Source organism: Chiroxiphia lanceolata, chromosome 3, assembly GCF_009829145.1.
Source record: "Chiroxiphia lanceolata isolate bChiLan1 chromosome 3, bChiLan1.pri, whole genome shotgun sequence".
Classification (NCBI taxonomy): Eukaryota; Metazoa; Chordata; class Aves; order Passeriformes; family Pipridae; genus Chiroxiphia; species Chiroxiphia lanceolata.
In genome coordinates this window covers 45,644,562-45,660,509 of record NC_045639.1, presented here as the reverse complement: position 1 = coordinate 45,660,509, position 15,948 = coordinate 45,644,562, and the positions used below count along the sequence as shown (strand labels likewise).

At 35.5% G+C, this 15,948-nt stretch overlaps 1 protein-coding gene across 3 annotated transcripts in view; it reads right to left on the bottom strand.

The window, feature by feature from the left end:
- Positions 1-5,128: 5,128 nt before the first annotated feature.
- PDE10A (phosphodiesterase 10A) overlaps positions 5,129-15,948 on the bottom strand; it is a 353,600-nt gene continuing 342,780 nt past the window's right edge. For 2 of the 3 annotated variants that reach the window (XM_032682873.1, XM_032682874.1), the window contains exons 21-22: positions 12,877-12,965; positions 8,288-8,932 (exon numbers count right to left, since the gene is read on the bottom strand). In XM_032682873.1, the coding sequence (XP_032538764.1) occupies positions 8,815-8,932; positions 12,877-12,965 (207 nt within the window). In that variant the 3' untranslated portion in view covers positions 8,288-8,814. Of the gene's footprint in view, positions 8,933-12,876; positions 12,966-15,948 lie in introns of all 3 variants that reach the window. The other variant, XM_032682871.1, reaches the window with a different exon arrangement.

Genomic DNA, 15,948 nt, shown 5'->3' with positions numbered 1-15,948 from the left:
GAGTGATTCTGCATGAGGATCTTATGCAATTCAGGCAAAACTTACTATTTAGAAAGGCTGGGGAGCTGAGACTTCAGAGATCAGTCTCCTTACTTTAAGTTAGCCAGTGGGTGAGAGAAGCTTTCCCCATAAGTGTAGCCCATCTTTCATTTTAGTTTTGCCCTCACCTTACCCTCACATGGCACAGTATTTACTTCATTCCAAGCTTTTCAAGTATGTAATACTGCATGAAAATTATTACTCAGGGCAGAGAGAAACTCAGGTCTCCTTTGCAAATTCCAGTCCACTAACTCCGTCTTTGGTACACACCCTGTTCTTTGTCCTTTATATGAACCTTGAAAACATAGCCCTGAAGAATAGCTTTACACTTTTAATTCTTAGTCACTGGGAATTAATTCAGATCACAGAAATTGAGAGCGTAGAAGAGGTTGTAGAGATGGCAGTCTGTTCTACTCATACAATTCCCAAAGGTGAAAGGAAAAAAACAGAAATTGCTCTACCAGAAAAGAAAATTTGCAGCACAAAAAGAGCAGAAATAAAAAAAGCAGAAAATTAGGAACTTGCCAATCTTATCAGCAAATTCTATTTAATGATTTCAAGGAATTGACTTAGAAGCTTTCATATAGCAACTAGATCTCTCATAGGATGTTAGTTCTCCTATATGAAGTTTTCTTTTAAGCCTTCAGTACAGTACCTCTTGCTTTTCTGAGACTGATGGTCTTGGGGTCTTGGGATTCACATGCCTTGTGGTGAAGGACAGAAAAAGTCTTCAACTGATGCTTCACCAGCTATAATGGCAACCATTTCTAAACACTAGGTCAGCTCCCTCTGATATGTTGGCATTGCAAAGGTTTAGACAAACTCAAAGAAAACTGCTGTCCTTGTACATTCAGGAAGAAAAACTATTAGCAGACAACCTGTGTTAGCTCCAAGTCCCAGGTCATGTGTAAGTTCTTTAGGTTCTCTTGATGAACCAGACACTTAGTTCACTAATGCTTCTGGTATATCCCCAGTAAAGCATAGCTAGCTCTGATGGCAATGCTCTGCCGTAGGCAGGAGGAGGGATTTCGGAGAACAATTTCCTGTATTATCCAGGAAAGACAATGTCCAAAGGGAATATATTCTAAGTTTTTATGTATTATTTTACACATGGCCCAAAAAAAGGCAACATAAGAAACTAGTATTTATTCCTTGGAAACTTTAGTTTTACCACGCTTGTGATTCTAGAGTACCTAGAACCTTTACTAGTTCTGTGACTTTGAAAACTTTGAAACTTTGAAAGGAAGGTAGTATATTGCACATGCAGCTCTGTATGAGGCTATAGCATGTTTTAATATATTTCATAACAAATCATGAAAACCACTGAGAACTGCACAAAGATAGACCCAGTTCTGTAGTCAGATACCAAGTCCAAAATGGGAAGTTGTCTGACAACTGGAGCTGAATGAGATAGTTCAAAGCACATGGAGAATTACCCATACCACTTCCAGCAGCCCTGGAACAGGGCCCTGAAAAATGGCTGCAGAATAGGAACTACACAGATGTGGCACCCAAACTCATTTGACATTATCACTTACTCAGAAGTCAGTAAAGATTTAAAATAAAATTTGCCACAGTGTTTAATTATAGGAATTTTAGGTTTTTTAAGATTATATGTCACTGCAACAGCTCAAAAGTTGTTAAAGATGCAACTCCATATGCCAGCTTGAAAGCTTGCACTGTAATTTCCTTGTCCTCCCCTCACATCGGGAGAAAATGGAAAGGGAGGTGCTCAGCAGCAGCACACCTGAGAGCATCACAGCCCTGTGATAACTGTCCTCACCTGACAGGGAAATGAACATCACTATATATATTATAAGATGACCACCTGATTGCCTCTACACATATTTTGAATTCTGGACTGCATGTAACTAGGAATGTTTCCAAACAAGCACAACACCAAAGAAAAAAAAAGTGTTTAGAGGCTTAAATAACTTAAAGAAGCCCCCAAACCATAGAGTGTTGATTAACTTACACAAGATCATAATGAAAATCTGTCACAGAACAACTTTATTCCTTCAAGACCATAAGTAGCATCTTAACAGATGTCCATTGTCTTTCCAAATGTACTATAAATATTCTTCTCTTCAAGCTTCAGTACATTTTCATGTTAAAAAGAAAGGCACACATTGCTAGCCTTTTCCCCATGCTAGTCACAAAATACATTTTTTTTAACCAGGTTGGGATTTTTTTTGTCACAGGGTATAAAATACACCTGATATTGAATATTTTTTCTTTCTGCAAGTCAGCAGCAGAAAACAACTTGGACTTGACTAGCTGGAAACTAACATTAGTTATCATACCATTTCTCTTCTTTGTAATCAACTTGTCCATCAGCACTAACTTGAAACTACCCATATTCATCACTCTACCACATTCACCACTCCTAACATTGATAATAAAATTTTCAAAGGCTTCTGACATATACTGACTTTCATAGGTGTTTCTTGTTTTTTTGCTATATTTTTTCTTTTTTTTTTTTTAATGAGACCTATTTTTTCATTTCCATAAGCTTATTAAATAGTGTGTATGAACAACTGATGTTGTGTCTATAAGCAGCAGAAATACTGCTAAAGGAACAGAAGTAGCTCTACAAAAATCATTTTCTCACCTGTATTCACAGGGTTTACAATGCTGTAAAAAATAAAAACAACTAATTCCAGCTGAATGTTTACAGATGATGGGGTAAAAATCATTTAGCCCTTCTAGCAATGTTACAACCCCCCCCCCCAAAAAAAAACCATGAAAGTAGAACTTTACCTGGTATAATTAATGCTTTTCACAGTTCTTGAATTTGAGATTTCTCCTTTCCTTCAGACTTCTAAACAACAGGCCTTATGTACACACGAACTACCTTCTGAAGCATCTCTCTGTAATTCATTCTTGACCCAGAGACAAAGACCTTCATCTTCGTAAGCAACTTCCACAGTACAGGTAGCTCTTCCATAGCATTACTGAAACACACTGAAAAAAACTTTTCTCCCTAATCTGAAGAGAGACTACAGATTGAGGAAGGGGAATTTCTCCTTAGTAATTGTCTTTAGCAAAATAAGTACAACAAAATAATCTCTACCACTTGTTGAGCAGGTGAAAGTCACTGATATTTCTGGCACAGAGCACTTGGATACTTTCAAATAAGCCAAATTCAGAGTTCCTCAAAACCAACAGCAATACTCGTTTCCTTCCCAAATGAGTTAAGGTGCTTTTGCATTTATATTTTCCACTATCTGCAATGGAATATATTTGGGGTTGATTTTTGGGGTTCATTTTCGTAAGTTGCTGATGATGTTTTTCAATAACAGTGAGCTACAATTGTTCAGAAAAGCACACCAAATGGACAGTGACCATCAATGGCAAAGCACTATTCTGTGCTACAAGAGTCTGCACAAACAGAAAAATATGTCATCCATCTGCCATCAGTTTCAGCATCTTGACCAGAAAGTCATTAATTGACTCCAGCCTTTAGATCCTTGTCAACAATACAGAAACAGGTGGAAAGGACTAAATTAATAGTATACACAGAAACATTCCACTTCTATTGTCTGTCCCTAAAAATAATTAAGAAAGTTTTAACAACCCCCTAATGAACAAACCCTAAAAAACACATTAAATATCACTGCATTTTCTGTCTCATCACATAAGATAGCCCTCATAGTACAATCCTTGCAGCAAACAGAACTTTCTGGAAGGGTTGGTTACAAGAGGTGGATAGATACATAGGATTTTTTTTCCATCTATTTTTAATTTTATTTTTAATGTGTTGTTCAGAATTTTGCTTTATGGTTCCTTGAACCTACATTGTACTGTATTGGCAGCTGTTAAAGCCTTATATTGGTTTGGACTAGCAAACCTTACAAATTTGGGTGCAATTCTTTTACAATTCAGCATATGAGTACCTATGTAATTCCCAAAAGGTAGCATTAGCTGCACTGACATTTGACAGTGTCAAAGCAAGGATCTGTATGGAAGTTATCTGCCAACAGCAAGGTAAGTTCTCTGGCAGCATGAGGCCAAACAGAAAAGGGGATCCCTTTGAAGTTTGTGACAATGTGAACTTGCAATAGGTAATAAAAATATATTAAAAAAAAAAATTGTCCTGTGTTAGGAAAACACACCATAAGCAGTAAACTCAAAATACAGGGAAAACCAAGCACTACCTATTTAAAAGACTCCACTACATTTTGAATCACTTTGTGCTGTGGTTTACTTATGGTGTAAACACACATATACACATTCCCATCCCTCACTCGCATTCCCAATAATAGCAAAAATAAACATGAAAAATAATATTAAAAAACTCTGTATTCAGTAATATTCACACCAAAGTATATGTATAGATATATCCATTAAAATTATGAACATTTCTAAATATATTTTATGTATCATACATATATTTATATGTATAATTACATATCCACAGAAGTAGTCTTGCTGTGCTAGAGCCAGCAGTAAAAGCAAAAAACAGGTTTCACAATAGGACACCCATATATGCATACATACTGGCTGTTTGGTTTGTGAATTTATTTACAACTTAACTATATCATAATAAATGCTTACTGTTCTATTGTACAAACGTAATAGTAAAGGTTTAGGTTTGTTTTTTAAATACAAAGACTGCAAATGAATACATGAAAAAAATTACACACCATGTACAGTATTTATAATTTATAAATGCAAAGTTAAGACCTCTTTAAATTATTGCACTTGCATATTTTTTTACAAAGATAAGTTTATATGTATCATATATATATATATGTGTGTAAATATATATATATATAAAACAAAATTTTCAGCTCACTAAATGTAGTAAAGTTGAATGTTGTTACCTTGAAGTTCTTTCTTCTTCACATAACAGCCCAACCTGAATTTTGAATATTTATGAAACTACTCTACAAATCAGTTTGACCTACCCTAGAAAGCAGTCCATTATTTTAGGTTTTTTGACAGAGTATACACCCGTATTACAATCGAGCACAGTTTTTGGTCAGAAAGCAAAACAAAAATTACGGTGTGCCTTTGCTAGATTGGGATATATAACTTAAAGTTTGAACATGAATTTCCTTGTAGTAGCGTGCAGAAAGCCTTTTCCACGTTTAGAATGAATAAATTAATTGTTACACTTCACAGAACTGGTCCTATATCACAGTGTTTGAGGCAAATGCATTATTTCAAGAGGGTCATAATTGAGTCAAGCATCTAATAATCTCTATTTTTTAACATGAATAGTGCTTTTTGCTATCCCTACAATTTTAACATTAAATGCTCTAAATGCAGTCACAGCAAACTGGTCACATTGTTCTAAGTTTAAACACATGAAAGGAATCTGTGCCACATAAAAAGATGAATTCCACTTTGCATGTCCCCTCCAATTTAATATACTTCATCATATACTCCAACCAGAAAAACCCAATTGCATTTCTCTAATGGTCACTTATAAAAAAAAAAATTACTGCTATGAGTATATAGGAGTATATTCTCCTATATACCATTATAGGAGTATGTTGCACTACCGTACAAAATTCATAGATTAGTTTTAACAGTGGAGTTTCTGTTAGTGCTGTAATAAAATATGCAATATTTCAGACAAGTATCATGCTATGTCAACTATTTTTCTCACTTAGCGCATACCTTTCAGGCACCATTTCATAATACATTAGAAATGCTCAGTTACAGCTTCAAACAGTGCTTTTACCTTTACTAGGCTTAGAGGGGAAGAACAATTGCAATTCTGGGAATATAAAGTCTAACACTTCTAGGAAAGGAAAGATCTGCTAGGCTTTTTATATGTTCTTATTGATTTTGGGTAAGATCAGTTTTAGTAGGGTAAAAATGCAAAAGGAATGTGTATTTGCATTTTAACTTAATGAGTTGGATGTCTCAATTTGTGAGTTCAAGTTCAGAACTTTGATCAATTAAATCTTAATATGTGTTTGAGTCATGAAATTCAAATGCAGTTCCAAAGTTTTAATTTTTGATGTTTTTAACTTTGGAAGTGCAGGTATAAGTCTTTTTCTAAATAATATTTACACATACGGATCTATACTCTGTAAATGCTAAGATAGACTATATTTGGTTTAAAAAGAATTCATCATGGCTATTTTTATTGGTCTCAGTGCTAAGAAAGAGTAACATTTTGTTATGACCTTTCTCCTTTTACACACCAGGAAATCAAACCAAACTGCAGGCACTGGAGCCAAAATTTTTAATTCTAATAAACATTATACTATAGCAAACATATATTTTATGTGGTTCAGATAGTTCTGTATTAGAAACAGTACTTGATTCACTTGAGACATTAGTAAAACAACTGATTGTCAATTTGAAAAATTTGCCAGGGAAACAGGCTCTCTATCAGTACTTATAAACTTCAAAACAAAATCATATGTGATACTGTCAAATATTTTGAATAGTAAGAAACAGAACTAGTGAAGTTATCTTTATTGTCGATGAGTAAAAGATGAATGAAAATCTTTCTATACACACAGACACAGTATGATAAGGAATAGTGTTGCAATGCTTTTAAGATCAGCATTTTTAAGTGGAGAAAAAAAAAGGGGGGGAGAATAACCACAAATATACTTTAACCATAAAGGAAAATGTTCCATCCAGTTGTTGGGGTATCTGAATTTCAAAGAATATTTTTGTAGTCACCACAGATTTAGATAATTTCCACATAAATTAGGATCAGTGGACTGTGTCTCAATTACTTAGTGGATGAAAGGTTGCATCTGCATGATTTAGCTGAAACAGAATAGCTAAGGAGTAAAACAGAGGACACAGCATGAGATATTACTCATTCTACTTTGGTGTAATTGTTTCTGTCTTTTTTTTTTTTAATTTCAAAACAGTTTGCTGTGATTAACAATTAATTTCTGCATTTAGAATTGGCAAAGCACACAGTAAAAAATTATGGGGCTGTAACCTGCATCATACAAATAAGATAACTTCATATTGAATTCTCAACCTGTGAGATCTCTATGTACAGCAAAGGCTTAGGTGCATTTATACATTATGCAATTATGGATCACATACTGTACACATAGACAGATAGTGGCATGTGCTCGACCATAACAGAAGGCAAAACTCAAGAGTCCAGGTTGTTCACACAAAACCCATTAGATGGCATGCCTATTAGAGCAATACAGCCCAAAAGACATGAGATGGAAAAAGAGAACCTGTGTTCTGTCTTTAAGTCACTACTAGTATTTTTTGCAGTTACACAATGGTCATGTTATCATGGAACCACTACAAGTGTTCATTACCTGTGAAAAAGCATATAATGCAGTATAGGCTGTATGTGAAAGGTGTGCAAAGACGGTGTTTTCACCTACTGTGTGGATCACTGTGAAGATTTTTTTCTCATTATCTTTGAGAGAAAGACAAAGGCAAATTAAGTGTTGTTGAAACATACTCTGTACAATTGCACTAAATTTAAGAGTGGCATTCAACATACGGTCTTAAAGGCCGTGCCTAAGTTTGTAAGGCTAAAGCCTAAGTCAGCACAGAACTGTAAACACACTGTTTTAGAGTACTTTTCTTCAGTCAGCTATTCTTTCACTAAGAAAGGTAGTTCTACTCCTGGAAATTTTGCTGAACTAGGGGAAAAAAACAAACAGACAAATGGAGAAGTTTCCTAATTTCACTCATCTTGGGACAGGGGAAAAAAGCAGTAGAAGACATGCAGTGTTACTGTGCAACACAAAAGCTAGTCAATACAAACACATTTTTGATTTATTGTGATGGTACCACAATCCCTCTTATCAGACCTGAATTTTCTGACAAGGCTTTTGTTCCCAGCAGATAGCATACTTCAGGTATGTCTCTAATAAGTTTTAAAATACAACTCAGCAGGTAGAAATAAAAATTATGACTTTACTTAATTGTGAGCTAGGCAAGGAAATCTTTGCTGTCACATCTAAATTTTAATCTGATACCTCTGTCACTATGGATACAAAAACTCCAACCTGAAACTCCCTCTCATATCAGAGATAATTATCCAGTACTTCTAGTATTTTAAGGGAGGAGTTGTCTAGGTTTATAAATCATTCTAAATAACAAAGCACCATCACTAGTTCTATCAACATTTCCCTTATGAGTGACAGACAATTTGCATCATGATGCTTAATGAAGTACTTTAAAACTTTAACCTGAATGTTGGTTTTCCTTTAGTTTGCAGCAAGAGAATTCACTGTAACCTAAGCATAAATTATAATCTCCAAGGATTCTGCTGGAATTCAAACTGATTACAAGTAGATCACACATAAACATTCACAATAGCAATGGGTATATTGTTCTATTTATAGCCAAGAACTCCCAAGTGACACTGGTGTTAAAGCCAGCCACAGTACGGTATAATAAAAGTACCATTGAAACCCTTACTATAAAGATACAATTTAGAAGTACCCCCTAAGATTCCCCCCACCCCCACCCCCCATCAGTTTTAAATTAAGGCCTCAGCAATGTAGCCCATGAGATAAGGCCAGTCTTTTATATTCACAAGTTCTCTTTTGATAGCTGACTCCAAAACATCTGGGTTGTCATTTTCTCTCTGTTGACTTTGTGTCACTGGTGTAGATCAGGAGATTGGCTGCCAGAGTCATTCAGCTGAGGTAACTCCATGGGTGTTACCTTCCTAGGCAGGTCTACTTCTTAGTTAGAATTTTGTAGCTTTTCTTTTTCCGTTTTTTTTTCCAAATAAAAATGAAACAAAACAAAAAAAAAATCCCCAAAATAAGAAGGGGTGCTTTTCAGATTGAAGCAATATGTTGCTGCTGTTCAGTCATCAATCTTCACAGGAAGAGAATCTGAGGTCCCAGGAGCAAGGGACTGGGAGGAAATCCATATAGAGGCTTCCTCACCTCTTGTTACTTTCTCCCATTGGTTGAGATTGTCCCTGGAGATGCAAAAAAGTCAAAGGTAAAGCACTGTTCATAAGTTTACTGGGATTTATTTCTTCCTAACAATATTGTCTGTTGTAGTACACATTGATATTATGCTGTATATTAGTTCTTGCATGTCATCAAGCTTTTATCATCTTTACATTTTTCAGCCTTCAACTTCAGTTATCTCATTTTATAATTCTGTCTGACTCATATCCGTGTTGACTCTATACAAGGCTATGGCACACCTTTCCGAGGGCAAGCCCTGATGCTAGAGGCTACCACCTTCTTCCATTGCAAATTTATAGCCTTCATGGCTGTGGGAAAACCCAGTTGTGAGCCAGGAGAGACATGTCTGTGGAAACTCTGTGGCAGAAGGCAGTATCTGATGGAGTCTACGAAAGAGAGCTGGTGCCTCTAGCGTGAACACCTGCTCCATTTTCTGCAGGCACATGGAAACCTGCTCTGGCAATGCTCCAGGCCAACTGGAAATCATGAAGCCAGCATTAATATGGCACTGAACTTCAGCTAATACAGTCGGGTATTAAGGATCAGAAAAAGTGAACCATCACTATTTCTACGTCTCTTTCCTGAAACTGAGAAAGTGATGAAAATTGCAGCCAAAATATTTTTAAATTAAATCAATTTCAGCAAGAATTGAGAGACATAAAAGCACAAAAAACCAGTTTTAAATTATTTGGTCTGAAAAAAGGAAAAAAATAAATCACTTCATCCTCAAAATAATTACACTACCATATATTTGCCTCTTTGGTAGGCCTATTGAGTATGTGGGCTACAAAACATAGGAAAGACCTATTCTGAACACTGTAACACAGGTGGCTAGTAGTTTTGATCTACACAGAATTACGAGAAAGCATTTAAAAATGTGGAAAAAATTACCAGACAAGAAAACCGAGACTGTTAGCTGCTACCCTACCTCTGGAATATCAATATGATACTTTTTTTTTTTAAATTATTTTTATTTTTTTTAAGGTGTTGATAGTATGATTAATTTGCCCTTGAGCTTCCGGTGAAGACCTGGCTCCCACTGTCTGGAATAAATGCCCAGAGGCTCTCAAAAGAAAAACCTTGATGCTCACATGCTGCCTTGGCTGCTTTTGCTGCTATTATTGGTGTTTGCATTTCAAAGAACTCAAGGATGCAGCAGCTCAAATACTGTGTTCCAAGAATGAGCGTTGCTCGTGAATGGCTGATATCAAAATTTGTTCAGTCAGCAACTGAGGAAATACCAAACAAGAGTGAGGCTGTATTCCTCTCCTCACGCTGAATAACAATTACCTATCAAAAATAAAGGGAAAAAAATGTAGTGCATAATCAGCTATTTGAAATACTCTAGACTATTCTAAACCTGGCAATGCGATCGTTTTTTTCTAATTGTGGACTGAAGTTATATCTGTGTTCTGATTTCCTACTTTGCATTTCCAAGTCTGAATTCAAGCTTCCTCTTCGTTCTCTTCAAAGACAAAGCAGAGGGTAATTTCAATGCCAAGCTAAAACTGCTCTTCAGAAGACTTTATGCCAGGGTGTGGATTTTCAGCAAGTTCTTTATTCTTAAGGAAATCTTAAACCTCATCCACACATCTATGCTCCAGTTCTGCATCAGTACAATCTAAATTAAAGAATACACAATAGCAAGACAGGGAGCTGTGTCTGTACAGAGCTCTGCCCAGTGTGGAGACTATGTCAGCATAGCTTTCAGAAGCATCAGTATTACAATTTGAATAACAAATAACAAACATAATTTCTGCAACAGAAAAAGTTCATATTATCTCTGCCGTGAGTCTGATTGCCTGTGCTTCAGACATCACACCTTCTACAGAGAAACCTGCTCTTGAAAAGATGTTCATGCTTTATCTTCAGAATTATGGAGAATCATCTAGAACACATGCTTACATGGGTGTTTAATATTCACAATTCAACTTTAAGCCTCCTTGTCTGAGTACTAAAAGACAGACCATCAAGTAGTACAGGTCACTTTTGTAAATAAGCTTCTTTTGGATATCCATGTGTCCAAAAATAAAAAGAGCTGTGTCTTCCCAGAACCCTGCTTCTAAAAAAGATGCTGTGCAGTCTTAAGCACTCAATCTAGCCTCTCTAAGCCCCAGTTTCCATTAAGTGGATTAACAACACTAATTTCATACCATAGGTACTGACTATGCAAATAGTTCTACAGTAAATACAAACCCATTTCTAAGACCTCCCATTTGACTGTGCTAGTAAGAGAACTTTCCTGATATCCAGTGCTAAGGTTACTTTGTTAATCATACAGACTCTGCAAGACATTTTCATGTTAAGAGCATACAGATCATGATTTGGGGAGTAAAGGTACACTCGAATGTTCTTTTTTGAATATTTAGACTGCAAGTATTCTTAACCTGCTAAATTAATGAGTTTTGCTTAAACAGAAAGCATGCTATGGAGACAGTTACAGATTTTGATCAAGTCTTTACTGTGAGGGTGGTGAGGCACTGGAATAAGTTGCCCAGAGAATGCCCCATCCTTGGAAGTGTTCAAGACAAGTTCAGATGGGGTTCTGAGTCCTGGTCTAGTGAAAGGTGTCCACACCTGTGGCAAGGGGATTAAACTAGATGATATTTAAGGTTCCTTCCAACTCAAACCATTTCATGATTCTATGGTTCTCTTGGACAAATTAAATATATTATGTCAGTTTATTTAGTCTCTCTCTACTCAGAACTCAAAACATTATTTTAGCTCTTTCATAAAGAAAGAGCTTCTCTGAATTGCTACTCTTCTTAAAGCACAGATGCTAACCAAAATTCCAGCTGTAGCCCTGTTAACAAAACAACTACAGAGGTAGAGCCTCCAGTCCTCCTGAATACTCCTTTCATATCCACATAAGGGTTGCACAGCCATGCCCAGCAGAGGCACCTTAGAGGCAAACAGCTATAAAGATGGCTCCTGGATACTCACTGTTTTTCATAAGAAAGTCCTCTGTATCATTGATACAGACTTATGTATTCTTTTCATGGCTATATGAAAGAGTGTTTGGGTGTGAATGAAATGTTTTTGCTAACTACTATATTAAATTTCAAGACATTTGTTTGTTACTTAACACAAATAAAAAGTTCTATGCAAGCTTGAATTTAAGGACCATGACAGAAAAAAAATATATATAAGAGTAAAGAAAAGCAGTGCTCTTTTCCCACTGGATGTGACTTAAGATTTTTGGCTTTATGAACCAACTGGGTTTTTTTAGAAAATACTGATTAACCCGAAACTGGAACATTTTCATGAAATACATACTGGTTTCAACAGAAGTTTTGTCAGGAAAAATTGCTAAGGTCCAGGATATAATTATTGGACAGACCTCCCTACAACACAATCCATCATCATTCCAGGGTAGAAGCAGACAATAGGATAAAGGACTCCTGCCTCTCTGCAAGAAGAACCCAAGCTACATACCAATTGATTCATAGGAGAAAGCTACATTTGACTCTCCCTCATCCCACTGTTACTACTCTTATGTTGCCAATTACTGAATATTTTGTGGATATTTCTTTTTCTGCTTTTTAGTAAAAATGATGTGACATGAAATAAAACCACATGCTAAAGCTACATCTTTTCAACGAAACAGAATTGTAGCCAATTTTTGTTGTGAGAACCATGTTGAAGTAAAAAGGACACAGAAGGAAATTGCACTTAGCCAGCCTAGACAGCGATGCATAAACACTGATCTGTTCCTCTCTAATTACTTTTGGCACCCAATTCACTTTAATCAGCTGTGTCTGTAGATCTGCTTTGTATAGTCCCAGACATCAGTTATCGCCTCTGGGTTTCTGCATAGATTAATGTGAGATGTGTATCCCTGTTTATCTGCATGCAAATTCTAAAATTAAAAGTCTTCATTTCCAGGCAAACTTCCAAAGCATTCTTGTTTTTTCTTTGACCAAGCTACATGCTACACACATTTACTCACCTGCATGCTCGGAGTAGTGGCCCAGTTGGAGGAAAGATCTGTGCAAGTGTGGTGTAACATGGGATGGCTACAGCATTGTAGAACCCAATCTACAAAAAACAAGAATGAAAAAAAAAAATGTTGCCAAACTACAACACTGGAAGCTAACAGCCAACTAGCTCCGAGCTGTTGACTATTTACTTAATTACTGCTTATATTAGTTATTCACACTTCTGCATCTCCTCTTAAGATCTGAACACTTTAAAATAAGCAGCAACAGTGAAATCTCTGGTAATAACAAGTTGCTTACATGCCTTTCTTTTATGACTGGTATTTCTGCTTCAAGTAGGGTTTTCTACAGAACCTTTTATTATTCAATTGATTCATTTTATTTGCTCAGAATCTGTCTAGCTGTTTGATGTCACTAATGGTGGAAAGTAGGTGGAGATGGCAGAGATATTTCTGCAAACATTATTCATGTGATGATTTGATTTTTTAAAAAAGGAAGGTTGTGCAGCATTGCCAAAATACAGTCAGATTCTGGATTGTTCTGATGTCCTCCAGGGTATGCATTGCATAGCTCAATTTACTTAACATGATGGAGGCTTTGCACATTTGGAAAGTCTCTGAAAGGTGTGCACTGTGATCAATAATTGGTTTGCACTTTCTTATGCATGCACTTCAGTGATATATTTTTAACACAATCTTATTTAAAGAGCACCAAATGAGCACCTTTTTAATGATATGTGATTCATACAGGCTTAGGGGCCTATAACAGCTACAATGCCACAGCTGAATTGTCCTGACATGAAGGGATTTTTAGAAAATGCTACTTATATATTATCAAGGATGACAGATTACCTTCAGACTCATTATAGCATCAGTCACTTATCTCAGACTCTTATGATAGTTGTTACAGTAGTGCACTACGATCCCTTTCTTAGGGCAAAATTTTTAAATGTCTGTTACTGAAATACTACATATTGTACCATGACCAAAGCATTTGATAATACCTCTTTTTAATAGTCCAAACACTGACCCTTACTCAGAAATCAGAGGGCAACTTATCTCCATGAATACAAAGATTCCTCCCATACTGCTGTGTAACCAAGTCATTTCTGTACTTACTACTATATAAAAATAAGATACGTTTTCTGATCTGTGAGCCCAACAGTCTGAGCTGAAGTATTTATGATGTAAACAACAGAAAGAAGGCAAGGCTATATGCAGATAGGATGTCTGCTCATCTACACTATTTCACATAATGTGTCATTTTCTTCCTACTTGTTTTTGTTTTTACTTCCTTTTTTTTTGTTTGTTTGCTTTGTTTTGAGGGGGACTTTGTTTTCCTGTTTCTATTTTCTTCACAGGTTCCAAGAGGAGGGGTAGAACATAAAGTGAATGGATCCTTGCTAACCTGGGAACAAATCCGCAGTGCAAGCTTCATAATAGGAAGACACCAAACTCAGAGACCTTAAATCATTTGTGCTGCAAAGGGTGTAAAGCACAACTGATCCAGGCACCCAAGTGAGAGGAATAGCTAAGTAAAGGTTATTTTTATCAAACATGAGTAGTTGAGACAGAAATAGTTATTTTCAGAGATTAAATGTTTATATAAATCCTCATTTCCTAAACATCGTCATTTACATAACATGTTAATGTTTTAGTTAAAATAGTAAAAATACTCATTAATTATTTTTGCTAGAGCCCAGTGAAATGGAGGATAATAGTTTACTAAATTCTTCAGTCTCTTCATAAATACTGGAAGGGCTGCTTTTACAGATTCATACACATCCTAAATCTCACATTTTTCTACAACGTTGTAAGGTACAGAAACTACAACTATACTAGCGAAGTTGGCTTTTAATGTCCTGTTTAGTTCAATATTTTACTGTTATACTACTATGAAGCATGAAACAGAGTACAAAGTAAAAGAGAATCTGATGAAGACAGTACCTGAACAATACTTATTAGAATTTAAAGAGACAAAAAGCTTGTTTCTTAGATCTTTCCCTTCATTAACAATTCTCTCACAAATATCAAGATATCTGTACATACTGTAATACCATGTACCTTTCAAGATGTTCAAAGATAACTAAAATAGTGTGTGGAAAAATAAACCAAATGCAGAAAAATGTTTTTTCTCATTTTAAGCTTGCACTAAACACACAAATTTAGTATGTTAACTGCCAATTCCTTACTATAATAAGGTGTAATAGTTTTTAAGCTAAAATATGATACAGCATATGGAGTAAAGTGTCAAAATACAAAAATTTCAGTAGTTTTGTTTAGCAATCTACCATGATTTTGCGACACATTGTAATATATAATTTTAAATATTATTATTAATTTCAGAGTTCATAAAATGCTTTGTGAGTGCTAACAACTGACACAACATCAGAGGCCACTGAAATAAAAACACCTTTTATACATATATAGATATATGTATGGACAATGAACAATTTACAGTTATTTTTCTCTACTCAGATAATCAAAGGACAAGCTACCTTTTTTGTTTATCCAAAAAAATATTTCCAAGACTTTTTTCCCCCTGAAATTGTGCTTACAAAATTCCAATTTTCCCTAGAGAAAGCATAAAATCCAGTCATTTCTGCACACTTCTGCACATGAAAATCAGAACCCAAAGATTTGGAAAACTAGACAATTGAGGCTCTTAGAAATACACCCTTTATTGCTAAACCTGAATATTTTAACCAAGAACAAGGGATAGATTTCATTTTATACTCAGGATAAAACAGCAAAACCTTTCAGCTAAGGGCGGAAGCAACCATTTACTAAGATAAAAAGTGTTACTGACACTTCTCAAAATTGTAGGTGATTGTGGTTTGAGCTAGAGTCACAAGTACAAAGAAGAGGGAAAGTGACAACAGCAAAGAGCACGTTGTTATTCAAGTAAAATTTTGAAAACAAGTTTTTCACTGCTACTTAAAAAATTAATGGTTTTGCATGCAGAACGTAGAATTCAGCAGTCTGCATACCCTAATTTCAAATGCAATTTTCACTAATATATGAAATGGTTTTTCCATATATATAGTGTTTATTAACACTATACCATAACTATGGTATGTATGT